Here is a 26,392-nt window from a genome sequence, read left to right as displayed (position 1 = left end):
ATTTCACAGGAGCAAGTGTTTCAGTAAATTAAATTGCTGGCTCTATTAGCCAATGATTTATGTGTTCATAGTGTGCCTTTCTCAGGGAATCTGAAGTTCATGAAGGTGTTTGTGACTCAGAAACTTAACAGCTGAAAACAATTTTTAAACAAAAAGTATTATTATTTGAAAATTGTGTTATTTGTTTTTTACTGCTTATTTTCTTCATTTGCCTCATGTCAGAGGTCATGCATGGGGACTAGTGGAACACAATTGCAGTTAAACCATTTTTAGTCTACAATTGCTCCCTTTCCTCTGTTCAGTAAATGGGTAGCAAAAGCAGGCACAACAGTTGGATTTTGTAAGACCTTGCAAACTCACTGAAGGTATGCTTAGCTCTTAGACGAGTTACCACTGCTATTATTGTCTACACTAAAATTATTGGAAAAGGGTTCTGGTTTTTAATGTTTACAGTTCTTGTCCAAATCTGTGTCAATGTGCATTTTCAGTTTTATACGTTGAAGGTGGTGTCCTTCTCTGAAGGTGACTTTGGGATTAATCTCAGTGGAAGTCTCCATTGAGATTAATAATAAAGTTAGCATAAGCAAATTGATAGACAGTTAGCAGGAGCAATTTGATGTGTTATCTAATAAGATGTCATTACGATTCTACTTGTTTTTGAAGTCCAGCTTTGATTTCACAGCACTGCAATCAGTCACACTGCTTCTGTGACTTGCTCATCTCTGTGTGACATAGAGGAGGGAGTATTTATTTTCATTTACTTTTTCTGAATGTTTTGCTTTTAAACAAAGCAAAGGATGGAAATAAGTCTGAAAAGAAATATATTTCACTGCTTATCTGAAAAACTGAACTGCTGAGCTGAATATGTTGAGAACAGCTGGTGGGAGTAATATAAGGACTCTCTTTTAATGTAGCACAGTGTGAGAAGGTCAGGAGCCAGACTTGTGCTTTATTCCCATGGTGGGACATGCTGGGAGTGTAGTTAATCAGGACTATCTATAGCACACGGTGCTGTTGCTCAGAGGAAAGTGTGCAAGGATCCAGTTCTGGACCCAGTGAGCAATTGAGGAGCGCCTGTTCCAGCTCCCTGCCTTAGCAGGGCTGTTGGACATGGGCAGTGGAACAGGCGACTGACTTGGGCCATCTTGTGGTGCTTTGACACATCAGAAAAACCACCCAGGGTTTGTGTGCAGTGTGTGCATGCTCTGCAACTGTGACTGCTCCAAAGCCTGCCCAGCCAGGGAAGGGGATGGAGGTCCCCTGTAAGCAGACCTTTACCTTGTTCTGGGGGGCAGCATGTGGCTCTTTGGATGGTTTCAGTGATGCATTGCTTATCTTTCCCAAAGAACGTTAATTTCCCAGCAGAGGTGAAGGATCTCACCAAGCGCATCAGGACAGTTTTGATGGCCACAGCTCAGATGAAGGAGCATGAGAAGGACCCTGAGATGCTGGTGGATCTGCAGTACAGCCTAGCAAATTCCTATGCCAGCACACCTGAGTTACGCAGGACATGGCTCGAAAGCATGGCCAAGATTCACGCAAGAAATGGAGATTTATCCGAGGTAATAGAAATAAATGAACAGGAAATCCATTTGTCTTAAGGCTGAGCTGCTCTGATGAAATGGGCTTTGGAAGACCAACAACAGTAGTGAGTTAAGAGAAACATAGAGTCTCATATATTTGAAATCAGAGGAGTGAAGGTTTGAAAACACCTGGAAATGTGATATGCTCATCCCAGCTTGCCTGATCATCAGTATTTGATACATGCTGAAGCAAGGCTTGAAACTGTCTGCCAGGGAAGCTGAGGGCAGGGCACCTCTGCTGCCTACCCCCAACAGGCACAGTAGCTGTGGTGTAGAGGATTATGAGCAGTGAGCAACTCACATAAAGGATTTTATTCTCCCCCACTACGGCCTAGGAGAGGAGCTTTGTTTTTAATGTGCTGTCATTTTCATCAAAGCCAAAAGGGGTGATTCAAAATTCCACTGCATAACCCAGGGATACCTTATTTATGAAGTCATCTGCATGGTTTTCTTGAGAAAATCTATGCATTTTCGTAAGACACCTCGTGAAATTTACACTTGAGGAGGATTTCATCAGTTAGTCCTTTATTTTCTTAGATTACTTTTGTCTTCCCTTTTCTGCCTCATGATTTGGCAGTGCTGAAAGTACATGCTCCTTATCACATGTATGCTGGAATTCAGGATACTTTAACATATCTGTGTCTCTCGTTACAGGCTGCTATGTGCTATATTCATATTGCTGCTCTCATTGCAGAGTACCTGAAGAGAAAAGGTAAGATCAACATGTTCAAAACCAACTGTGTATCTATAAATATTATTGTTTAAAATCATTTTTGGCTATTCCACTTTCTTTTCTTATATGTAAAGTATTCTTAAAGCAGCTTGAATTCTTCCCAGATCTTTTCTTTTTAAAATATATCATAAATGCTAGTCTTGGACTGGAACAGTAAAACTGTATTTTGTGTAAAGAGGTTTAATTAAATGTTTAGCAAGCTAGTGCTAATAGAGAATGCTTCACTTGTTAGTCTGTTGTTATTAAATATGCATGTATTAACACATACCAGTAGCAGAATACTAATACCATCTTACAATATCATAGGTTACTGGAAAATGGAAAAGATTTGTACCTCACGTATGCTCCTGGAAGATGCTCAAGTCTCTGATAGTAATGTGTTACTAACAACTCACAATGGAGGAAGTGAGTGCTCTAACCATGCCTGTTTGTGGGTCAAATAACCTGATTAGGAGATCAAACTACTGTTTTCCAACTGAGCTGGAAAAATACCAGCCAAATCCAAACTGTTTCTAGTGCATGTTGAAGGCTGTCATAGAAGGCAATGTTGGAAATGTCATGAGTTCCTTTCCTGATGCTCGTTGGCTGGTTTGATGGATTGCTCAGAATGTCTCTGGTTTGGGCTTTTACAGCAGGAAAATCCCTCTTGGGTCAATTGGTGTTTAGCATGCAAATCCATGTCCAATTCCTTGGCTATCCAAAGCTGGGAGGGCAGGGGGAGGGAATTAATATCTGGTTATCCATATGTAACTTAGTATAGATAAAGGGTTTTTTTTAATCTACGATACTTATTTAAAAAATAAAGTGCAGGCTTATATTTTTAATGCTTCTATGCCAATGATTATTTAGTTTAGGAAATCTGTATTTCCTAGTAATTCTCAGCATGAGATATGTTAGCAATTTCTACAACGAGTAATTTCCAGGGTCAGGGGCAAATATCTGGGGGAGTGAAAACAGTTTTGGAAAGACTATAGTCCTTCAATACATTTGGAAGTGTCTGTGGACAAGAAAAAATGCATCCTTTTAGAAGGAAGCTTTCTGTGAAGAGCAATTGTTGTGAGATCATTCAGTAGTGGTAAAAGACTGCCTGAATAAAGATTATATTAGCTGGAGTGAAGAACTTTGGTGGTTTTAAACCTGTACCTAAACAGTTATCAAAACTTGAGAGAGAATGGAAGCCCCCAACTCGTGTATGGATTAGCTTTTTAAATTGAGCCATAGTAGCATTTCCCTACTTTTAAATTAAACATGGGCCTTGCCAGGAGTTTGTCACCTCCCGTGTCAGCTTTACCTTCTCCACTCCAGAACAGTAGTAAAACCCTTCCTGATCTATAAAGTATGATGCCCGTACAAGTTGTTTCTGCTGCAACCACAGCACTAAGGCCTCGGTTTAGCAAATACTCAATTTAAGCTCAGTTTTGTTCCTTATGAGCCTTCCCATGCACAGCTGCTGCCCCCAGCCAGAGCTTTCTGCACGGGAGTCCCTTGGCTGGGCCCTGGCAGCACCGCTGACCCAGGGCAGGACAGGAAAGCCACTGGCAGCGTGGCCTCGAGCCCAGCACAGGGACAGCCCTGGAGCCACCAACCCTGGGCTGTGGCACTGCTGGGGGCTGTGTCCCTGGGACACCTGGCAGGTGGGACACCTGTAGGGTCCCCAGGTGTGAATTGTGTCACCTCAGCCTGCAAGGGTCATTCCTGTGCACAAAGCAGTGTTGCACATGAAGCTTTGCAGGGGCTGCCAGCACTTACAGCTCAGGAACCAAAACACCAAAGAGAGGAATAACACTGCATCAGGAAAATGCAATCGTTCCCCTTTGCCTGGAGAAGTTATTTATATCATTGAGGAAATGTGTAATAGTCTCATAAATTCAATCAGCTCTGTTTGTGCTTCTCATTACTTGGGCTGTGAAAGAAATGAACTCATCAGTTCTGTTTTAATGGCACCTAATAACTTCTTCAAGTATCTGGTCATTCAGTCATTAATAGCCTTTCTTATGACTTCACTTCAAGGCTTATTTTCCATGGGGTGGCCTGCTTTTCTGAGCATTACCCCCAACATTAAAGAAGAAGGTGCTATGAAGGAAGACTCTGGGATGCAAGATACTCCCTATAATGAGGTCAGCAACATTAACATTTACATACCTGTTCTTGTATTAAAAGTGTTATTTCTAGTGGAATCCTGTGCATGTCACAACAAATTATAGTGAGTGTACTCAGGCAGTGTTAATAGGCACTCAGCTTTTGAGGGAAATGTCACAGCTGTTAGCTAAGGAGAATATAAAGTACCAGAGCTGAAAGCCAGGGCAGGGGGAAGCCCATGAAGCAAACCCATTCTTCTGCATGAGGTGTCAACTATTCAAGTATTTTCACATGTAAATTGTGTAATTTTATTGTGTAATTGCAATAAACCTTCATATAGAAGTTCCAGAATAAAAATGAAGTAGTGGGTATGTGCTTTTGCTGCATTGCTATTAATTAAATGCCACCAGCTGTCAAGTCACTGAACTATTTGCATTTGTGAAATTGCAGAACATTCTTGTGGAACAGCTGGAGTTGTGTGTTGAGTACCTCTGGAAGTCTGAGAGATACGAGCTTATTGCTGAGGTTAACAAGCCTATCATTGCTGTTTTTGAAAAGCAGAGGGACTTTAAAGTAAGTGGGTGTTTGGTTTGGGTCTTTTTAATTATCCTAAGGCAACAGTAAAGAACAAAATTTTTAGGGAAAAAACCCTGTGTTTTCTTTAAAAGGAATGTTTTCTTTCTTCTTCCTGACTGTGATTTCTCCTTTTAATGTTTTGTGCTGTGAGAAAATAAAAAACTTTAGTGTCTTCCCTGCCTCTTTTCAGTATCAATGCAACAATAAATATAAAAAAGATTTCAGAGAAACCTCTTGTCTTAGCCAGTGGATATGATTTTTTAACACAGGTTTTAAACCAAAAGCACATTTGCATTGCATTTAAGTTTAGACAATGCTGATATTGTGTGATTTCTTCACAATATCAGGGTTTCTTAGTTTCTTATTTACTTGGCAATTTCAATACATAAGGGATGGCCAGATGATAATCTCATTTACTGATTTTTCTGGGTTTAAATTGAAGGAGACACAAAGTGGTAGCTTATTTTGGTAGACACAAAATAAGCTCTATACTAAGTAAGGAAGCAGGTCCTCACATTTGAACTTGGCTGAAATTTTGGTTCACTATCTTGAGAAAGTGCTGTTTAGTGGAAAGCACATCTTTGTGTGGTCGGGAGCTGACTGGGGTTGTTGGCACCTTGTTCTCACCCGCACAAACAACTCATGGGTTCTCTGACCCCTTACTAGGGCAGCAGCTGCCTGGTGGTGGGATGGTTGTCTGTGACCCTGTCCACAAAGGCTCCACTGCCACAAAACTCAGAAGATGCCAGAAACCTTGCGATGACTCTTTAGTGACTGCTAACAAGGTTCAAGTATTCCCTTAGCACCTACAGCCCTCTTTGCTAAGGCTTGGGAACCCAGTTAAGGCAAGGCACGGTTGTGCAGAGCTGTGGTGGCACTGCCCAGGGTGCTGGCATGGCCTCACCTCCCCTCCTGTGCCCTTTTGCCCTTGCAGAGGCTGTCTGACCTGTACTACGACATCCACCGCTCGTACCTGAAGGTTGCAGAGGTGGTGAACTCCGAGAAGCGCCTCTTCGGGCGGTACTACCGCGTGGCCTTCTATGGGCAGGTGAGTGAGTCTGGCCTCTTCTGTCCCCACAGCCAGAGATTGATCTCAGAACTGCTCCTCACCCAGTTCAGGGATGCCCTTGGCAGTGAATCACAGGGTGAATGCTGCCTCCTGGGTCAGACTCCCAGCAGGATTTCAGTCAGGACAGAGCACTCTGTGTAAACCCCTGCTGTGGATTTAGTGGTGCGTTAGAGAACAGACTTCTGTGTCAGCTTCAGTTCTTGACTTCATAAAGCAAAGCTGAGACTGAGGCAGGGTAGGTTTTTTTCAAACTGCAACATAAATAGAACCAGATAAGGCATCTTTGATATGTGGTGCTCTCCTCTAATAGATCTTAAAGCAGAGCAGTATGCAGTGGATGCTTTGTTGTGTTTTTCACTGACTCTGCCTTCTGCTTCCAGGCCACCTCTGATTCTGTGCAATGTACTGTAGAATAGCATTATTCCTCTGCTGTGCTTCAGCACCCTTGAAGCATTATTTTGTGCTTTCTTCCACACAAACCAGTGTAGCAATCCAGCATGTTCCTTTTAGTCCTGGTTTTGGCAAGCATAAAATTTCCTGTGCTTTAAAATATAAAGTGTGTAAACAACAGATTGATGTGAATCATTCTGTTTGCTAATTAGATTTTAATGCAGAAATTTGCTCTTTTCTCCTTTTGATCTTATTCAAGGCTGTGGTAAGTCTAGTTCTGTTGCATGTTTTGTTTAATTCTCCTCACACATCCTTCATCCTTCCCTCTACTGTTACTTAACATTAATTTTCCTGTGCTCTCGATTCTTTTGGTTCGTGGCAGATGAAATAACGTTGCTGCATTCATTGTTGCATCCTGCAAACTAACTTTTGTTTGTTCAGTTACCTGAATTACTGAGCTGTATCTGTCATCATGTTGTGTGTGCACTGTGGGGCCCAATGCTGCTTCATCTCATCTCGGTGGAAGTTCCTCCCAGCTTCACTGGGAGTGGGATTGGACCCCCTCTTCCTCTGTGGAAAGTCTTGGGGTAGCATTAATGCTGTTTGAATGCAAGCCTGCTTTCCTGGCCTGCACAGCAGCTCCCAGGTGGAGGGCTGTGCTGTCACTCTGAGCTCCATGGCAGTGGGCACTGCAGCACTCTGGGCAGGCTGTGGCCATGGCCGTGGTCCTGGCAGGCCCTGGCAGGAGAAGCAAAAGGGAATTCAGAGGGAAATGGCAGGTCCTGGTTCTCTGGACAGATTAGCAAAGCTGAACTTGCCAAATGCAAGGAGGAAGGGAGCTGCACGTGAGGAGGGACAGTTTTCCTTATGCCTGGCCTTCCTCAAAATGGGAGCAGCACAGGGCAAAACAGGGCTCTCATACTTGCAGCCACTGGCCAGCACTGTCCCAGAGCCAGCGGCTCTCCCACTGGATCATTTAGCTGCAGCACTTCTGCTGCTCTGGGTTGGCATCTCTGTAACAGTGCAGTGACTTTCCAGGTGCCAGTGCCACAAGGGCAGCTTCATTTAAACAGCTTTAGTGCTCTGAAGGGTATGACTTTGTCATAGCTGTGTCCTCCTCTGTTTGTTCCCCCCAGTCACTGGGCTCTAAATGCAACGAGCACTGCTTTCTCCTTGCCCTTTGCAGGAGAGGTGTGATGTGGCTGCTGTTCCTGAACTGAAACAAGAAGGCAGATTAAAGAACAAAAGAATAATGTTAATACTGGGAGGGAGAATTTTGGGGGTTCTTAGTGGAGAAAGGATCTGCAGCTGCACCTGAAAACTGTTCTTCATGCAAAGGCAGAGACAGTGCTTGGTTGCTGCGTTGCTGCAGGGACCCTGTGCAAGGGTGGTTTGAATTAATGTGATCCTCAGGGAGGACACAGTCATCTGTTTTCACCAGCAGGATTTATTTGCCAGCTCAGGGAGCTGGATCTCATGGCAGCTGCTGTTTTAGACCACACATTCTGTTAAGGGCTTTTGGTGACAACATCTCATTGCACCCCCAAGTGACCACACTAGCCAGTGCATATGCATTCACTCATAGATGAGTGTTTGAGAAGTCAGTATCTTTCTTGAATTAAGAGACAAAAAAAAAAATCCTGTTAAGTACGTTGAATAGCTGGAGACTCATATTGTGCTGATAAGCAAAGACATTCAAGACCTGTTTTTCAAAGCAGTGCCAGGTAAAGGTAGAACTAAGGATTTGTTCTCCTGTGTGTACAAGAAGCTGGAGAAGTTGGAGGGCAGCATTTCACAGTGATCACAGTCACTCACTCTGGGAGGAGACAGAGAAAGAACCATTAGATGCCAGTTCCTGGCAGGTGGAGCAGAAGGCTTTACCTCAGCACCTTTCAACAAAGGGCAGAGAAGGCTCTGATGTACTGTGAGCTCCAAGGCTGTGTCTGGAGGTGAGTGAGGATGAGGAAGGGCCTTATCAGAGCTCCCACACCGATAGGCCTCCGTCACAACTGGTCTCTCAGAACATCAGAGCTCAGAGGAAATCAATAACCTGCTGTTCAGGAGGTCATCTGCCTTCCTTCACCATCAGCTGCTCCCTGTAATCATTTTCATCTGTGAGGCTGTGTTGTTCTTGCAGGACCAAACCAGCCAGGATGAAAATAATCCAGGGATATGCATCGATAATGTAACCTTGGCTGCTTAATATTTTAAAATCCTGAAATTGGAGGATATTTGGCTTCTGAAAAGTATTTAATCTTACTTTTAATAGTCTTTGCCAGACGTATAGCATATGGCAGACATGATTATTTATAGCTCACAGTTAGCTTCTGCTTGTCACTTCTCAGCTGAAATACTGTAGGGAATATGTACTTAAATGGTGTCTCTTGCATTAGAGGTAAGACTAAATCTGTTAGTTGTTTTCAGGTATTTTTTTTTAAAGTAAAATGATTAACAGAGATATCATCTCAGTGTGCCATGCAGCATCAGCAGAGATTTGGCACTTACATATAAACACTGTGTTCCAGCATGCAAACATAGACAGAATCAGGGTTTAAGAGCATAAACTGTATTCTAGCTCGCTATGTGATTGCTTTGGAAAACATGAGGAGATTTGTTGAAAACACTGAATAATAACAGAAAGCAGATGTCTTTTGACAGAAACAGTCCAGAGTAGTATGTTCAAGTATGATTGCATCAAACTAATGAGGTTTTCCCACATAAAGCAGTTTTGCCTCAGTGGAAACAAGATCAGAAACCAGATTATGATCCTGTAGATATTTCTCAGTGTAATCAATAGGAAGTCAATTGCCTGCCCAGCTCAACAGATGTTTACAGGATGTCAACTTTGGAGCTCTAGATTTTTTCTCTAATTACCTATGAAGTTCTTCATATGCTTATGGAATTTAATTGATAATGTTGTTAAAAATCATGCAATGTTAGAAGGTCACTGTGAGACTGAAGAAGATGTTGCCAGGTAATCTGCTGTTGCAGTCTCTTAAGTGAATAAATGTGTAGGGATCTTTTCCTGGGTAACTTTGGACATTACAGTCCCAAATAAACACTGACCTCTAGGCTCTGCTAGGAGTGGACAGAGGTAAGCTTTTAACTTAGGTGCTGCAAGTGGCCTACTGGATGCTCTGGTGGGTATACAGGCAACCTTGATTCCTGATGTAAGCACCTCATTTACGTTTTGCCCTGCCTGTTATGTTCACTGTATCCTTTTGTTTCTTTCCAAACAGGGCTTTTTTGAAGAAGAGGAGGGTAAAGAGTATATCTATAAAGAGCCCAAATTAACTGGCTTGTCTGAGATCTCTCAAAGACTGATGAAACTTTATGCAGACAAGTTTGGAATAGATAACGTGAAGATCATCCAGGATTCCAACAAGGTATGAAAGACAGATGGTTCTGCACAAGGGAGAGAACTGAATGCATGGTGCAAGATGAGCAGGCAGATGTTTGCTGCAGTGCAGAAGCAGGTTGTTTTCTGTCTCATTTAGCTTTCATCCATTTTTGCCAATGGCTGTAGTCAAATGTCCCACTCTTCTTAGGGAACTCTCTGTAAAATACTTCTGTATCCATCCATGATCATCGTGATCATCCATGATCCATGAAATGCTGACATTTGGAAGTCTCAGTTTTCATCAGTATGGCTATAAATAAATAAACACATAAAAAATGTAATGGATGCCTTGGAAGCTCATCACACTTAACCCAATTTTATTGTGTTTGCCCCGTTCCACAGGTGAACCCCAAAGACCTGGACCCCAAATACGCCTACATCCAAGTGACCTACGTGACGCCCTTCTTTGAGGAGAAGGAGGCGGAGGAGCGAAGGACTGACTTTGAGATGCACCACAACATCAACCGCTTCGTGTTCGAGACGCCCTTCACGCTGTCGGGGAAGAAGCACGGCGGGGTGGAGGAGCAGTGCAAGAGGCGCACCATCCTCACCAGTGCGTGTGCCCCGCTCCCTGCTCACACCCTGCCCTCCCAGCCAGCCCAGAAGGGCAGGGCAGGTGCCAGGTGTCCAGCAGTCAGCTGATAACTCATCTTTTCACTGTGTGTTGGCCATGTGCTTCCTTACAGACCTACTGGCCATCCTAGGGATAGTTATTTTCATTCAGCTGCTTTATTTTTTCCTTATAATCAACATGTTAACTGTTCCTGGAACAATGATGTAACTTGGGAGTGGTTCTGCTCGGAGGCAGCTTAGCACTCGGAACCATTTTCTTTTAACAGTAAACAATTCAAAGAAAAAGCCAAGTAGGATCTTGGTAGTAGCCAAGTCTGTTCTGCTAGGAGTAAAACTTGCAGACAGAAATTTTCATTCAAAATGGGAGTAAGCTACATTATACAGAATTTTTTTAAGCTAGAGGTAAGATTTCAATCAGTGTTTTAAGGCAGGAATGTCAGGAGCACTAGATATGTCTTCTCTTAATGAGTCACATTAAACTGAAGTTTTTAGCTCCTTATCATGATTGAAATCTCTCTTTAAAAAGCCTCCTTTGTGAGACTACTGCTGAAACCTGACGTGTCTGGATTTTGATGTGTGAGAAGCTGTCTGAGATGGAGTTGTTGTTCTCATGGGCAGCCGTGGGCAGAGAGGCTGATGTTCACAGCAAAGGCTCCCAAGTGACAGAAAACCCAGTTCCTTACCAACTTCAGTACCTCTGCTTCCCCCAAAGGACAAAGTGAAAAAACTGCTTACAGTGCAAGCATAGCCACCTAAAAGTTTTGTTCTGACAAGTCAGGAAAGAGGAAGTCATGTCTGAGGTTGTCTTGTTACATGACACAGCTTTGCTTCTAAGAAGAAGACAGGAATAGCTTGTGTGTGATTTATTTAAGTGCTGGGGCAGCAGTAGGTGTTTTGAGATCTGTATTGAAGCAGGTAGTTTCACTGACTTGAAAGTGCAGCTGTTATGGTCTGTCTGGCAAAAACAGAGAGGGTTGTTCTTCTGGCAGAATATTTTCCCTGGATTATTACATGCTGTCATCAGCTACCACAGCTCTCAGCCCTGCTCCATCTTTGGCATTAGGTGGCAATTTGGTTACCTCCTCTTCCCCCCCTGCTTTTCCCTTTGGCACCTACCTCACCTCAATGCTTTTCGCTAAAGAAAACATTCTCTTCTTCTCTATTTTTTAATTTTCTTCCACTCCTGTTTGATAAAGTCATGTGTTTTCACTTGTTTCCTGTGTAAGCTTAAGCACTTTTAGTTTGAGAAGAAAGCAAAGCTTCTGCTGTGTCTGGAGGAGTGGTGAAGCCAATGGAGTGGCTCCTGCACTGCATTTCTGCTCCAGAGCCTGCTGGGCAAAGGGCAGGTGCAGTCTGGCTGCAGTCCTTGGTTCACTGGCTCTCTGCCATGCCTGCCTTGTGCTTCCAGCTCTGGGAGTCCTGGGTTTCCTGCTCTCCAGTGAGACAGACATGCTGTAAACTGGAGCTTATTTAGGTCTGAGCCAACTGCAGGCAGATGCTTAGTGGAGAAAGTCATGCATGGAGTTTGAGAGACCTTCTGAAGCATGTAGGGCAATCAGAAAAGTGTTAGCTCAGATCAGATTAATGCACCAGAACAGTACCTTTGCCAAACTCCCTGAGATCCATGAAAGGCCTTGACTGGAAGTAAAGAGTTTTAAAGGTGAATAATTCCTCTGTCAGCTCTCATAGCAGTATTAAGGTTGAATGTTAAAAGTACCCCTTCACTGCTATAAGAATGATATTTTAATAGTGGGTTTATCTGCAGGTGAGTGTCCTGCTTTGACCTCAGCTGGTAGCTAAGCCCATGAGCCCCTCACTCCCTGAGTGTCCTCTGGTGGGATGGGAAAAATCAGCAGTGTAAATGTGAAAAAACTCGGGGATTGAGATAAACACAGTTTAATAAGCAAAGCAAAAGCTGCACACACAGGCAGACCAAAACCAGGGGTTCATTCACTGCTCCCCTGGGAAGGCAGATAAAGGTAGCTCCAAGAAAGCAGAGCTCCATCACACGTAACAGTGTCTTGGGAAGACAAACACTACACTCTGAGTGTCCCTCCCCCTTCCTCCTCCTTCCCCCAGCTCTACATGCTGAGCATGACACCATATGGTCTGGAAAACCCCTGGGGTCAGCTGGGGTCGGCTGTCCTGGCTGTGTCCCCTCCCAGATCCTTGTGCACCCCCAGCCTCCTCTCTGTGTGTGGGGTGAGGAGGAGAAAAGGCCTTGATGCTGTGTAAGCCCTGCCCAGGAATCACCAAAACATCCCTGTGCTATCAGCACTGTTCCAGCACAAATCCAGAGCACAGCCCTGCACCAGCCACTGTGAGGAAAACTGACTCTGTCCCAGCCAACACCAGCACAGTGAGGGAGTCCCAATTCAGCTAAGCTAGAGGCTTCTGCCTGTAACATGGAATGTTTGATGTGGTGGTTTGAGCTATCTGAACTTCAGTGTGGACTTATAATTTGGTGGCTTAACTCAGAAGAAGAAATTTGTGGATTCTAAAATCTGAGCACTGAGAGCTTTTTGCCACCTGCATGGGGCAGAGCTTGGTAGCAAACACTGATGAGTTCAAAAGGAAATGCTCTTCCTGTGCCAGGTACATAAGAATTCAGTTTGGACCTGCTGTGTCACTTCTACTAATTCAGTGATTAAAACTTAGTTTTTCTGGATTAATAAAGAGATTGATGAAGTCAAAAGTTAATACTTTGACTCAATTGTTTTGCTTTCCTAAGCACTCTCTTGTTGGGTGATCTCTCTGATCCATTTCTCTCTCTCGAGCAGCCAGTCACTTGTTTCCCTACGTGAAGAAGAGGATTCAGGTGATAAGCCAGACCAGCACGGAGCTGAACCCCATCGAGGTGGCCATTGATGAGATGTCCAAAAAGGTCTCAGAGCTCAATCAGCTTTGCACAATGGAAGAGGTGGACATGATCCGACTGCAGCTCAAGCTCCAAGGAAGTGTCAGTGTCAAGGTAATGACAGTTTGCTGCCTTTTTTCTCTTTTTTTCAATGCATCTACCCAAATTTTTATTCTGTTTTTCATCATTCCAGATATTTTTTGTCTTTGGCATATCTTGTCTTATACTGCTGTTAGATCCCACTCTTAACACACTAAGGAATGGAAGGTTTTCCACTGGCATTGATGACTACTGATTTTATATGCTAATTATTTTGTTCAAGTCTACTCTAAATAACAATTAAGAATTTTCCAACAAGACTGTCATGTATCACTTGAGAATATGGCCCATCGCAAGCAGGTGGATTCTTTAAAGGGAGTTTTGCTAGGATTGGCTTTGTCATTTCCTATTTAGGAAAACTGGGATTGTGACAGGCATGTGTATTCCTGGTGTTCTCATGGAAATGTCTTCAAAAAACATGTCACTGTCTGGGTGGTCAGCTGGGGACTTGGAAAGGCCAGCACAGATCTGCAGCTTGTACGAGGTTGAGCAGCTCCTCAGTAAAACTCCTCAGCTTCTATCCTGGTGACAGAAGGAGTGAGGGGAGTTCTTCTCGCAGCCTAGGTCACCTGAGGCCAGTCTCCAAGCCTTGGAACACAAAAGAAACCACAATGCATGGCTTGTTCTCTGTACCTAAGCTGTGTATTTTTCACCCAGGTGAACGCTGGACCAATGGCCTATGCTCGAGCTTTTCTTGAAGAGACAAATGCTAAGAGATACCCTGATAATCAAGTGAAGCTTCTGAAGGAAATCTTCAGGTAAACATTAATGTTAGGCTTTTCACCCCCCACATAGCACGTAGGACACTCTGCATAGCACAGGCAGGGGAGACACAAAATCAGGCTGATTTGCACCAGCCTAATTTACATCTGCATTTACCCTGTGTTTTAAGTCACTCCTAAGAAACATTTACTGGAGTTCTGGGCTGCCCTAGTAGAATACCTTCTAGGTATTTTGATCTGAGAATGAGTTCTAAAATTCATTTCTAACAAGGTGCAATTTGCAAGGGGGAGAAGATGTACAGCATTGTGGGTGTATATGTACACAGATAGGTTTTTTCATTACTGCAGAACTTGTGTCACTGTTCTTTTGTGTTTCCATGCCTGCAGACAATTTGCTGAAGCCTGTGGACATGCCCTCGATGTCAACGAACGCCTTATCAAGGAGGACCAAATTGAGTATCAGGGAGAGATGAAGTCTCATTACAAGGATATGCTCAGTGAGCTCTCTGTAGTTATGAATGAACAGGTCAGAACATCTATTTTGGTGCTAGTTGGGCTCAATGAGGGTGGCTAATTGTGTCCTCTAGCAACAAATGAAGCTGTAGAGCAAAATACTAGAAGTAAAACTTTGCAGTGTAATAGTGACTGAGAAAATAGTTCCATGTTTTTGTGGTTTTGGGTTTTGCTTCTTCTCCTCTTTTTTTTTAATAGAAGCATATTCTATATAGCAAATTTGATCAACAAAGATCTGTTTTCTGCCTGCCTTGCTACATATTGAAAAGCTGAATGTTTGTGAGGCTGAAGGCTGACGGCTGACTGGGGTTTAGAGGCACAGAAAGATAGTCAGTCTAAACTAGTGCTTTATGCTTTGCTTGCTTTGTCCTATAGCTGTGATGTATTTAATTAAAACAGTAAATTGCTATCACGATGGAGCTTATAACCACAGGAGGTATCTTTATTGTTTCTATTTATATTCAGCTTTCAGAGAAAGTTATTTTCCAATTTTTTTTTACACTTGAGTACACTGTCAGAATAGATGCCATGTATTTTAGCAGCTTCAGAAGGATGAGCATGCATGGTACATTATACTGCATCCCAAAATTCTGAATTGCACTCCAGTGCACACTTGCAGCTGTTCTACTGCTGTGTCCAGGCAGGTTTTTAATATATATATGTTTTCTGTTTCAATTAAGTATTGAGCGATTTGCATACTGAAGTGCTAATTAAACCATGTTTAATTATATATCTGCATGCTCATGGGCAGGCTACCTTAGATTGCATCTGATAAATGGTTCCTCTCTAGCAGTTGTGCTGCATTTCCAGGTGCCTGTAGCATCCAAAAGCACTGTTGGTGTAGAGTTACTTGGTTCAACCACTGGTGTCAGTGGTGGCATCTCACAGAAGTGCCTAACTGGCTCTCCATTACCCATGCTGTATTATTCATCTTCACATATGAGGAGAATAAGGATTGACCTGGATTTTTTGCCCATTGTTGTGCTTACTGTGGAATTGACTGAGTTTTTCCTTGGATGTAAAGTCCTAATTGCTTGGAGGCCTGGTGCCTGCCAGGTGGGGCTTGAGCTCAGGGGTGGCTGCAGTTCTGGGAGTTGTGTTCCTCTCCTGTTCAGGATCTGTATAAAGATTTGTGAACCTCAAGCATTCCAGTGATTTTATCATAGCTACTATTTATCAGTTTTGTTAAGTATGTGTTACCGGTATTATTTGTTAATCAATATTCATGCATCTCACATGGAAGTTATTTTGGCCATCTAGTCAGTTAGGCAGCACCATATGTCTTGTGTGAGCCACAAGAATGGAAAGTGGATGGTTAGCTCAAACGAGGCATGAGCAGCCCATGAGCTTCAGCATTCATAAAACATTCAGAGAGTTCTGTTGACTGCTCATACCTGTATTTATATCTGTGAGCTCTGAGTTTCCTTCATTCTAAATAATACAAAATTACTCTGACAGAGCAATGCTAACGTGTAAAGGGTTCATCCACCAAAAGTCAAAATTGTCACCTCTTTTACCAAAATCATCTGAATTTTAAAGTCTGCCCTGAAAACCATTGCAATCCCACTTGCAATCCTTTGGGGAAGCCTAAAAAGTGACAGGCCCATTTTCCAGGCAGTGTGGGGTTTTGAGAAAACTCTACTCCTCTTGCAGTGAACTTGTGAACTCCCTGCTTCTGAGCAGAATAATTTCCTCAGAGAAATCACATGCCATAAACTGTGGCTGAATTATTTATCTCACAGTTGGAAAGCTTGAGGCTCTCTTGCATCTGTGCTGTGTGCTTTACAGCAGTAGAATTTGCCATTTTTCCCATTGTTGTATTCAACGGAGTTTTGTTTCTCACCTACTGACAGTGACTTTTTCATCACCATATCTTTTTCTCTTTTTTGTTTTTCTCTTTTTTGTTTTTCTTTTCTGACAGCTCTGTCATGGTCCTTGCTTATACAGCTTCTCTTCTTCCCTGTCTAACATTTCCCTCAATACTATAGCCAAAAGTGGTATGTTCATTTTTCTTACATCTATTTTTTTTTCTTTTAATGTCATAGACTTCCCTCACTTGCTGGTTTTTCTGCTCAGTATGTTTGTTTAATCTCATCTCTAATGACTCCCTTGTCAGGGAGTTTAAAAAAAAGGATCCATGGTGTATGTGTGATGTGTTGTCCATGAGCAGTCTTGAGAAGCCTGTTCTTTAGGGTGAACTGTGGGGAGCCAGTGAGGCAGCTCGACAGGAGCCCCCTAATGCAGAAGCAAGTGCCAATAGTAGCAAAAGTGGCTGCCAGGGTGTGCCCAAGTCCCAGTGCCCTTCCTGCAGCCCATGGTGTGAGAGCAGCTCCCTCCCAGAGCTGCCCGAGCTGCTGGCTCAGGTGCTGAAGCTGCCCGTGCTCCCGTCTGCCCCAGTGCCAGCTGAGCTGTGCCTGCCCTGCAGCCCTGCCCAGGGACACCTGGGGTTTGTGGGGTTGGGTTCCACCTGCAGCTTTCTCAAGGGCAGAGGTTTCTCTTCCACTGCTGGTGCTGTGGTCAGTGGGGATTGCCCTGTCCCTGCTGTGAACACTTCAAAAAAGCACCCATGGAGGAAGACAGGTTTTCAGACTGCATTTAGAGAAGTAAGTAGGAAAAAGGAGCTATTACCAAGGCTAGAAGAGCTGCTTCAGGAAAAGGATCTTCCTTCTTGCTAAAGCCTACCCATAGGACAGGGCAGAGCTTTTGCCCCTGCTGCTCGAGTGCAGCTGTGCCCACAGGCTCAGCCTGGCCCTCGGTCCCTGCCCTGGCCCTCGGTCCCAGCCCTGGCCCTCATTCCCAGCCCTGATCCTTGGTCCCAGCCCTAGCACTCAGTCCCCTGGCCTTCGGTCCCAGCCCTGGCCCTCGGTCCCAGCCCTGGCACTCAGTACCCTGGCCCTTGGTCCCAGCCCTGGCCCTCATTCCCAGCCCTGATCCTTGGTCCCAGCCCTAGCACTCAGTCCCCTGGCCCTCGGTCCCAGCCCTGCTGCCCGCTGGGTGCAGCTCTGTGGGGCTGCTGCATCCCCAAACGACAGCGTGGGCAGAGCTGGGCCTGTCTGTGCCACGGTCAGGAGGTGCTAACGTGGGTGTCCCTGAGTTTGCAAAGTGCAGGGGGCTTCTGTGAGAGTGGTGCAGTTCAGGGAATCCCATGGAGCTTGGCAGAAGCCAGCCCAGCCCCATTTTACCCCTGACTCAGAGGATCTCATCCCTGTCCCTGCAGCCTCCATATACCAGGGAAAGGTCCTTTTCCTCTGTCAGATTCTTGGCATCATTGTGTAACAATTAAAAAATGAGAAATCCTTGGTTAGACAGTGGACACTTCAGACACCAAATTATTCAGCTCTCTCTTACTGTTGCTTTTTCTTTTCCCCTGAAAAGATTGCATACAAGGAGGACTCAGCAAAGCATCCAGGGATGGAGCGCACGTACTCTCGAGTCATCCACAGGGCCAGCTCCTCTGTGCCAGCAGCAGCCACTCCAGCAAATCCTGATGCCTGACTGCAGCCTGCGAACACACGGCCTCAGGAAGACCTGGTGTCTGGGGTGGGGTTTGTTCTTTATTGTTTGGGGTAGTTTTTCCTTTTAGGTTAATAGTACTGAAAATTAAGTTGTTGGACAATACCAGGAAAAGGATTTGAGGGTTAAGATTTTAATTTATTGGAAGTCTTCACAGTGTTGTTTTTAAAAATGCAAGCTTGAGAATTTTTTTGCCTGCCCCAATATTTGCACATTCCTTTTTTTTTTTTTTTTTTGGTCAATTTTTGGTTTTGAGCAGCCTTTATTAAGCCAGGCTGATTACAAAATTCCCATTGAAGAGATAGGTACACAGCAAACCCTAAGTTTGCTATAAATTATAATATATCTAATACTATGTCTAGTATACATATATTTTAAAGGTCAGAGTGGATGTTTTATAACATTTAAGCATATTGCAATTGTAAATAGAAGATGTGTAAAATATGTCATTTTTACAAAATTTTAAAAAATATCTTTTTAGTTAATTATGACAGTACTAAGGATATGGATAACATTTCAGTTACCATGATATTAAAATATTTGTGTATGTGTATAACAGCGTCCATCAGATTTTCTCTTTGAAGGGCTGTGCATTGGTTCATTCCTGTGGCAGCACTCCCCAGGGTGGTGGGGATCAGGGTGCCTCCTGCATCCCAGCTCTCCGTGGTGTTGTGGGTGCTGATAGAGACACTTATACCATCTGCAGAATTGATTTTGGGTTCTCTCCGTGGCCCCAGACTGAAATCACCCTGGGAAGAAGGCTTGGTGGTGTTCTGCTTGAGGCCAAGAAAACTCCGATTGGCCTTTGAAGTTCATAGTCCCAGATTTTGCCCTGGGCGCATTGGGAAACCACGTGCCTTTAGTGAGATGTTTGTTTCAGTTTCTGCATCGTGTGGGGATAAGGGGGAGTGATTGTGCCGGTTCTTAGGAGTTCCCTTTAACCTCAGGAGTTCCCACACTCCCTCATATTCATTCATAGAAAATCCCTGCTGGCTGCAGCCCCTGCTCATGGTACCTGTGTGCTAGAACTCTTCTTTCCTGTGCACACAGTCCCCACAATTCTGCTAAGCTGGTTTTTTCTGTTTCACTCATTTTCCCTGGAGAAACTCTGGTGATTCCCTTGAGGCCTCCACAGGTTTGTTCAGGGCACAGGCCAGTGCTGTGTCTTTCTCCCTGGGGGTCCCAGGAGGAATTTTCCAGTGTTTTGCTTCATTCTGTCCTCCTGTCTCTCCTCTTAACACCCCAAGTTCACAACTGGTGCGTCTCAGCTCAGCCCTGCAGGCCAGAGTCAGGGGTGGGCTCTGAATTCACCCCATCTCTGTCTGCCAGGTGCTGTGTCCCAGCCTCTGCCTGCTTGCAGGTGCTGCCAGCACCCGCTGCTGTCTCACTCAGCAGATCAGGAGTTCTCCAGAATCCTTGGCTAAGGTTTGCAAACCCCACCAGTGTCCTTGCCTGCTGGGGAAGGAGGGGAGTGCTTGGGACAGGCACATCTTTGGCACAGCCCTGCTCCAGCATCACTGCAGCAACAGCGTGACCCTCACCTGGGGCTTGGAAAGAGCCCAAGTTCTCACCTGGCCCTGCACAGCAGCATCAACCACACAGTGGGGCAGGAGCTGAGCCCTCCTCATCCTCACCTCCACAGGCCCAGCTCTGCTCCTCGGACACTGCGCTCTGCAAAACCGCAAAACCAATAGTCTGCTGAAAGGAAGGATGTCTGGCCCAAATTTTAACTTACTTTGTGCTGTATATCTAGTGGTGGGTGAAGTTACACCTGCTGTTTATATGTATATATGGGAGGAAAGCCCATATATAATGTGTATGTATATGTCATCAGTGGTGGCAGCAGGACTGTGCCATACAGAGGTGAGTGAGCCCCGAGTCCTCTTGTCCCTTGGTTTGTTGCTCTCACTGCACTCATTTTGTTTATGATGGTTTGTGGATGGGTACTTCAGAAGCCATCAAGGTGATTTGGAGACAGACTTTCTAATTAATGTTCACAAGAAATGAGCAGCTACATCTGTTGGTGGCTGTCTTTGGGAATAACTGGATTGTAAAAGCATGGTTTGCACCGAGGGAATGCAGCAGGCTGGGCTGAAGCCAAGCTCTGGTCTGTAAAGCAGAGGTAAAGAAATCCCTGGATTGTTTTCTCAATAGCTTGCACACAAAATAAGTTTCATGCATAGGGAAGGGGCTGTGGGATTTGGTTTATTTTAAGCAGCCAACTCTGCAGCCTCCTCCGGGGCTTGAGAACCAGCCCATGTTGTGGGGCTGCCTTGTTGCTGGTGTTGGAGGTGCTCAGGCTGGAGTGTAGCTGGGTCCTTGCTCCAGATGGCTCTTTCCTTCCTGCTGTGTTCACACACTTTAAACTTAGTCGGTGAAAGCAATTAGCACAAACATTAGCTTTGAACCGAGGCTGCAGCAGGGAGAGAAAACAAAGCATTAAATCATGGATAGTCCTAGTGTTTGAGGGGAGAGAATGAAAGAAATGCAGGAGGCATGTGAGGCTGTGGGATGATTACAGGGACGGGGTTTGGCCCTTTCCCGTGATAAAATTCAGCAACCCAGACTGCAGAAGTCAGATGTAGCACGGAATCCCACACCCACCCTGTCGGTGGTGCTGGAGGAAAAGGCTCTTCACACAATTGCTGCTTTTGAAACTCATAGGATTACATGAGCTCTGCACCATTTGTTTTTTCCTAGCAGAAGCTCTCCTTTGAGACTCCTTTTGTCTAGGGCAGCCATAAGATCATGATTGGCTGTTCTTGGAGCTGAGGATTTCTCCAGTAAATTATTTCACAATCTATTCTTATACCTTTTCCTCCAGCTGGAGGAGGCTCATCCCCCTGGTGCTGTAGGCGAAGCTGGTGAAAGATTCCCTTTCATCTGAGGAAGGAGATCTGTGCCAGCAAGACTCAACTCGAGCTTCTTTAAAAACTTTACAGAGCGCAAAAGAAATTATTCATGTTTGTTACTTAGTGGAAGCTATCTCAACACCCCAAAAGGAGTTAAGTGTTATACATATTTTATGTTTAATCACATCTTCAGTGACACCCAACCACAACCAAAGGCTTAAATTTCAATTAGAGGGAGGTGTATTAAATGTTTAAAAGGAATCATTCCTTACAGGGTAATTATATCTTAACTGGAGAGATGTTATCTTGGCAAAGTAATATTGATCTGAAGAGGAATCTTTTTTTTTTTAATTTTATTTTTGGATAATATCCAAATGAGAAATGGAAGGGATATATACCATTCATACTCCAGACACACCGCCCCTGTGCTGGCCATCCACGGGCCTGGATCTGGCAAAAAGTGAAATTGCATCCAAACATAGCTTTAAATGTGGCTTTTTTGATCTCAGCATGAAAACTGTTGTCCCATATGTGCTGAGAAACCCCAGGCTGCAAGTACCTTTACATCACTTTGAACATTTTTTTAAACTGGTAACTGCCTACTCAATATTTCAACTGTGAGTAACATGGGATGATGAATCTTCAAGACAGATGATCTATCAAGGATATCTGCTATGGACTTGAATGTGTTTACCAATTTTTAACAAGTTTGGTATGCATGCAAAATTTTTTTTCTTAATATTTAGATTATCACAAAAATAATCAGTGTTCACAGTCACTACAAATTAAAACCATATAGTGAGCTCTGAACCTAGACAGTTAAAATCAAAGGATGCTTAAATATCAAATGAGGATAAAGAAATGGGATTTGGAGGAAAGCATTCAAATCTGTAGAAAAAGGAAAAAAAATTAAACCCCAAACAAACTAGAGTGCATTTCTCATTTAAGAGAATTGCTTTGAGATAAATAAAAACTAATCCAAAAGGCAAAGAACAGCCAAGTCCATGTAGAACTACAACCATGGCCAGGAAGGACCTTCAGCTTCATCACTGCTGCATCCTCTCTGCTTTCACAGCAGCTGCTTGGACAGGAACACTTGGCACAAACCACCCAGCCCCACACCGGTTTTCTGCTCCTTCTGCCATCACTTTGCTGTCTGGAAGCCACAGCATGGAGTGGGAAGGGGATTTTTGTTATTTTGTTTGAGGTTCTTTTGCTTTTGCAGTGGCCCCATGTGCACACATCCTGGCAAGGAAGGGCAGGGTCCTGTTCTGGTGAGCACAGACTGTGCAGCTGTGGAGAGAAAACCTCCCCAGGCTCTTCTGGGCTGCCAAGGGCCAGCTCCCCACAGGAGAGAACCTGCTTGGCTTGGGCTCCCAGGTGAGCTGTGATGGGGACAGCCACTCCTGCTCAGGTGAGCTGTGATGGAACAGTCACTCCTGCTCAGGTGAGCTGTGATGGAACAGTCACTCCTTCTCAGGTGAGGTGTGATGGGAACAGTCACTCCTGCTCAGGTGAGCTGTGATGGAACAGTCACTCCTGCTCAGGTGAGCTGTGATGGAACAGTCACTCCTGTTCAGGTGAGCTGTGATGGAACAGCCACTCCTGCTCAGGTGAGCTGTGATGGGGACAGTCACTCCTGTTCAGGTGAGCTGTGATGGGAACAGTCACTCCTGCTCAGGTGAGCTGTGATGGGGACAGTCACTCCTGCTCAGGTGAGGCTGTGATGGGGACAGTCACTCCTGCTCAGGTGAGCTGTGATGGGGACAGTCACTGCCTGTTCAGGTGAGCTGTGATGGGGACAGTCACTCCTGCTCAGGTGAGCTGTGATGGAGCAGCCACTCCTGCTCAGGTGAGCTGTGATGGGGACAGTCACTCCTGCTCAGGTGAGCTGTGATGGAACAGTCACTCCTTCTCAGGTGAGCTGTGATGGGGACAGTCACTCCTGCTCAGGTGAGCTATGATGGAACAGTCACTCCTGCTCAGGTGAGCTGTGATGGAACAGTCACTCCTGCTCAGGTGAGCTGTGATGGAACAGTCACTCCTGCTCAGGTGAGCTGTGATGGAACAGTCACTCCTGTTCAGGTGAGCTGTGATGGAACAGTCACTCCTGCTCAGGTGAGCTGTGATGGGGACAGTCACTCCTGCTCAGGTGAGCTGTGATGGAACAGCCACTCCTGCTCAGGTGAGCTGTGATGGAACAGCCACTCCTGCTCAGGTGAGCTGTGATGGGGACAGTCACTCCTGCTCAGGTGAGCTGTGATGGAACAGCCACTCCTGCTCAGGTGAGCTGTGATGGAACAGTCACTCCTGCTCAGGTGAGCTGTGATGGGGACAGTCACTGCCTGCTCAGGTGAGCTGTGATGGGGACAGTCACTCCTGCTCAGGTGAGCTGTGATGGGGACAGCCACTCCTGCTCAGGTGAGGTGTGATGGGGACAGTCACTCCTGCTCAGGTGAGCTGTGATGGGGACAGCAGCTCTGCCCCACAGCAGAACACGGCTCATGGGAGATCAAAGTGTGAACACAGAGCTGGGGACAGTGGGTTGGAATTTCCCCAGGACCAGAGGTGCTGGAGCAGTGCAGTGTCCAAAGGCAGGGACACTGTGGTCACAGGGCCTCAGGACTGTCATCCCTGCCTCGTTACAGACCCTGTGCAGGGCCATTCACACTGCTCTGCTCCACTGCCTCCTCCAGGTGATTTCCCCTGTGCTTCAAACACAGAATCCTTCTTACTGGGAAACACAACTGAAATTGCTTGCTAATTAAAAGTGAACAGGAGTTGGGAACAGCAAGGGAAATTTTGGGAAATGCCAATTGATGCTTTTGTTTCAAAATTACTTATCAGGGACGTGCAGAGTTTGTTCCAAACAAGGCTGGTCCCTCTGGCTGTGCCCTCCACACCAGCTGCCACTGGGGCTGAGCCAGCCCTGGCAGCCCAGGGTGGGCTCATGGCCCCTGGCAGAACATGCAGACCCAGCCTGGGTGCCCACAGCTCTCCCTGCACGGGCCCTTCCAGCCTGTTTTTGTTTGCAGTCCACAGAGAGCAGCTCTGGGCAGCCAGCAGCTCACTGGGCAGCTGGGGGAGGAAATGAGAACATTATTATTCTTCTCAAGAAAAGTCCAGCACAGTTCCTTGGTGAAATATTAGCTATGGAAAATATCAAGTAACTTTCCTACCTTCCAGGCATGTGTTGGAGCGTTTGGAGATAGGAAAAAGTAAAAGTACAGTGAAACCAGCAGGGTTAGGGGAAAGTTGCCACAGCATGTAGGTTATCAGGCCAAGAGAGCATTGAGTAGTTTTAAGGCAGAATGGTAAAGAACTCATCTGGGAGAACCTTCCAGCCAGTGAGTGGTGTGTGTATTTCACACTCTAGCCTCAAGATGCAAAAACACTGACACCCAAGCAGTTCTGGCTCATGGCACTGTGGGAGGAGGTGCTGCTGGCCCTCTCTGTACCCAGCAGAGGTTTGGGATCAGCCCTGGGCATGTCCCGTGCCTTCAAGAGCATCTCTGAGGCACAGTCAGAGTAATGAGTGCCCTTTAAGCTGGGAGTCATAGCCTACACAAGAAATGTGCATGGTTTGTAATGTTTCATTGTGCTGACAACGTACAGGTATTTTTAGAAAATTCTCAGTAATTCAAAAGTGCAATCATAATTACTGACATCTCTGTCCAGGTTGAGGTTTTTCATAATTCACCAGAGCATCTTGAAGTTCCCAGTGTAAGCATGTCATTGTGAACAGCAGCACGTTTCCTTTTTTCCTGTTAACTCCACCCCATCTTACAGAAGCTGCATTTTCAGTGTGCTTTTTAAGCTGTGTTCCCCATGTGCTGCTTCAGTTACCTACAGTCACTCACTTCTTCTTAGGGACAACTGTCAGGGTGTCACTTATGCTGTGATACATTTTTGTGACCTGCAAATGCCATGTGATGTTCCCTGTAGTTCTGAGTGATGGTTTACATGTCATTATCGTCACAGATTGCCTATGGTGAGATCCCTTATAGCTACAGGGTTTCAAATATACCCATGTTTTATAAGGGGTGTTTTGCTTGAGAAAAGAAAGTGGAGTAAGAAATAATTATTATTATTATTATTATCTTTTTTTAATTATATTATTGATAATAATAATTTTAGGATGTATTTTGTGCTTGGGGCTGCACTGTAACCATGATGCTCTCTCTCATGAGTGAGGGCTTGTTTTAATTTGAAAGCTATCACAAGCTCTGTGCAGGCAACTTTGGGCCCAGTTGCGAGCTCCTCATTATGAAAATCTCCAGCTGAGCATAAAGATTCTCTTGCATGAGGCATGGGTTTGTACTCTGTAGCATATGTTGTGCTTGCAGGGGGCTGCCATAAAAGAGACTCATTCTGATTATTCCACACAAACTTGAGCGTCCATTTAAAGGGACAGAGATCTAGAGCCTTGGAAATTCAACACGGAGACCTGAAGTGCCCTCTTAGAAGTTTGAAATGTTTCTGGAGCCAAACTTCATGCCAGCCCAGTCCAAAATCATAGCTGAGGTTTTCACCTGTGACTCGTGTATCTCAGTGTTTCTATTTCACATTTTCAGGTTAAGCCTTGTTTTTCAGAAGTATTGAGCATCCCCTGCTGGAATTCAGACCCCTTCCAGAAACCTTGAAGGCTCAGAATCAAAGCTTCTTTTAATATGGATCATGTGGGATTTTCTGCATACAAGTGGGAGTTAAGGCACAGCCAGGCAAATGGTCCTTGCAAAAGGAAAAGGATGCTTAACAGACATTAATAAGTTAAACGATTACCTTTTAACAGACTAATCAGATAACTCTGTGCCATCATTACCTAATGAAATGCTGCAACCTGAGAATGCTTTCCATGTATACCTGGGTTTTGCCATCTTGCCTTGTTTCTGGGAGGTTGTGGAGCTCACCCCCCACAGCTCCTCGCTGGACCCGCTGTGAACAAGTGCCCTCTCAGCCCTGCTTAACAGGGAGTGTTTTCAGAAGAGAATCAGGCTCTTTTGCACCACAGTGAAGCATAAAACATGTCAAAGTCAGAAATCCAGCAAGCACTCAGGGCACAGCCGTGTTCTTTGAATTGGAAGGGTTTGGCATTGGCCCTGACCAGAGCTGCTGTTATGCTTTTGCCTGGTGATGTTTTATAGGGTGCACACACCCAGTGCTGCAGACACTCAAGGCTGATTAACAGCCAACCTTCCCAGAGACTGCAGCCCTGACAGAGATCTGGGCCTCAGGTTTGCTGCTGGGATGATGGAGCTGTGAGCTGTTCTATTCCCCAAGACCTCCAGCTGGGGCTGCCAGGCTGCTGTGCTTCTCCCCACCCTGTCCCAGCGAGGCTGGAGATGCAGTGCCAGTACTTGTGCTCTGTTGCTCGGGTTTAGCCCCAGAAAAGGGAGGCTCTGTCTTTTTGCACAGGGACTCCTGAGCCACTGG

General features: G+C 45.0%; 1 protein-coding gene across 6 annotated transcripts in view; it reads left to right on the top strand.

Annotated features, from left to right (window-relative positions):
• The window catches only part of DOCK10 (dedicator of cytokinesis 10), a 147,148-nt gene extending 127,967 nt beyond the window's left edge, over nucleotides 1–19,181 (top strand). For 3 of the 6 annotated variants that reach the window (XM_063408202.1, XM_063408201.1, XM_063408197.1), the window contains exons 45-56: nucleotides 1,347–1,562; nucleotides 2,238–2,295; nucleotides 2,623–2,721; nucleotides 4,327–4,433; nucleotides 4,846–4,968; nucleotides 5,906–6,019; nucleotides 9,670–9,816; nucleotides 10,173–10,383; nucleotides 13,184–13,374; nucleotides 14,017–14,117; nucleotides 14,469–14,607; nucleotides 17,970–19,180. In XM_063408202.1, the coding sequence (XP_063264272.1) occupies nucleotides 1,347–1,562; nucleotides 2,238–2,295; nucleotides 2,623–2,721; nucleotides 4,327–4,433; nucleotides 4,846–4,968; nucleotides 5,906–6,019; nucleotides 9,670–9,816; nucleotides 10,173–10,383; nucleotides 13,184–13,374; nucleotides 14,017–14,117; nucleotides 14,469–14,607; nucleotides 17,970–18,089 (1,626 nt within the window). In that variant the 3' untranslated portion in view covers nucleotides 18,090–19,180. Of the gene's footprint in view, nucleotides 1–1,346; nucleotides 1,563–2,237; nucleotides 2,296–2,622; nucleotides 2,722–4,326; nucleotides 4,434–4,845; nucleotides 4,969–5,905; nucleotides 6,020–9,669; nucleotides 9,817–10,172; nucleotides 10,384–13,183; nucleotides 13,375–14,016; nucleotides 14,118–14,468; nucleotides 14,608–17,969 lie in introns of all 6 variants that reach the window. The other 3 variants (XM_063408200.1, XM_063408199.1, XM_063408203.1) reach the window with 2 other exon arrangements.
• The last annotated feature ends 7,211 nt before the right edge of the window (nucleotides 19,182–26,392 follow it).

Source organism: Prinia subflava, chromosome 11 (genome assembly GCF_021018805.1).
Source record: "Prinia subflava isolate CZ2003 ecotype Zambia chromosome 11, Cam_Psub_1.2, whole genome shotgun sequence".
In the NCBI taxonomy this organism is placed as follows: domain Eukaryota; kingdom Metazoa; phylum Chordata; class Aves; order Passeriformes; family Cisticolidae; genus Prinia; species Prinia subflava.
The sequence above is the reverse complement of the archived record's forward strand: the minus strand, read 5'-3'. Positions and strand labels throughout refer to the sequence as shown.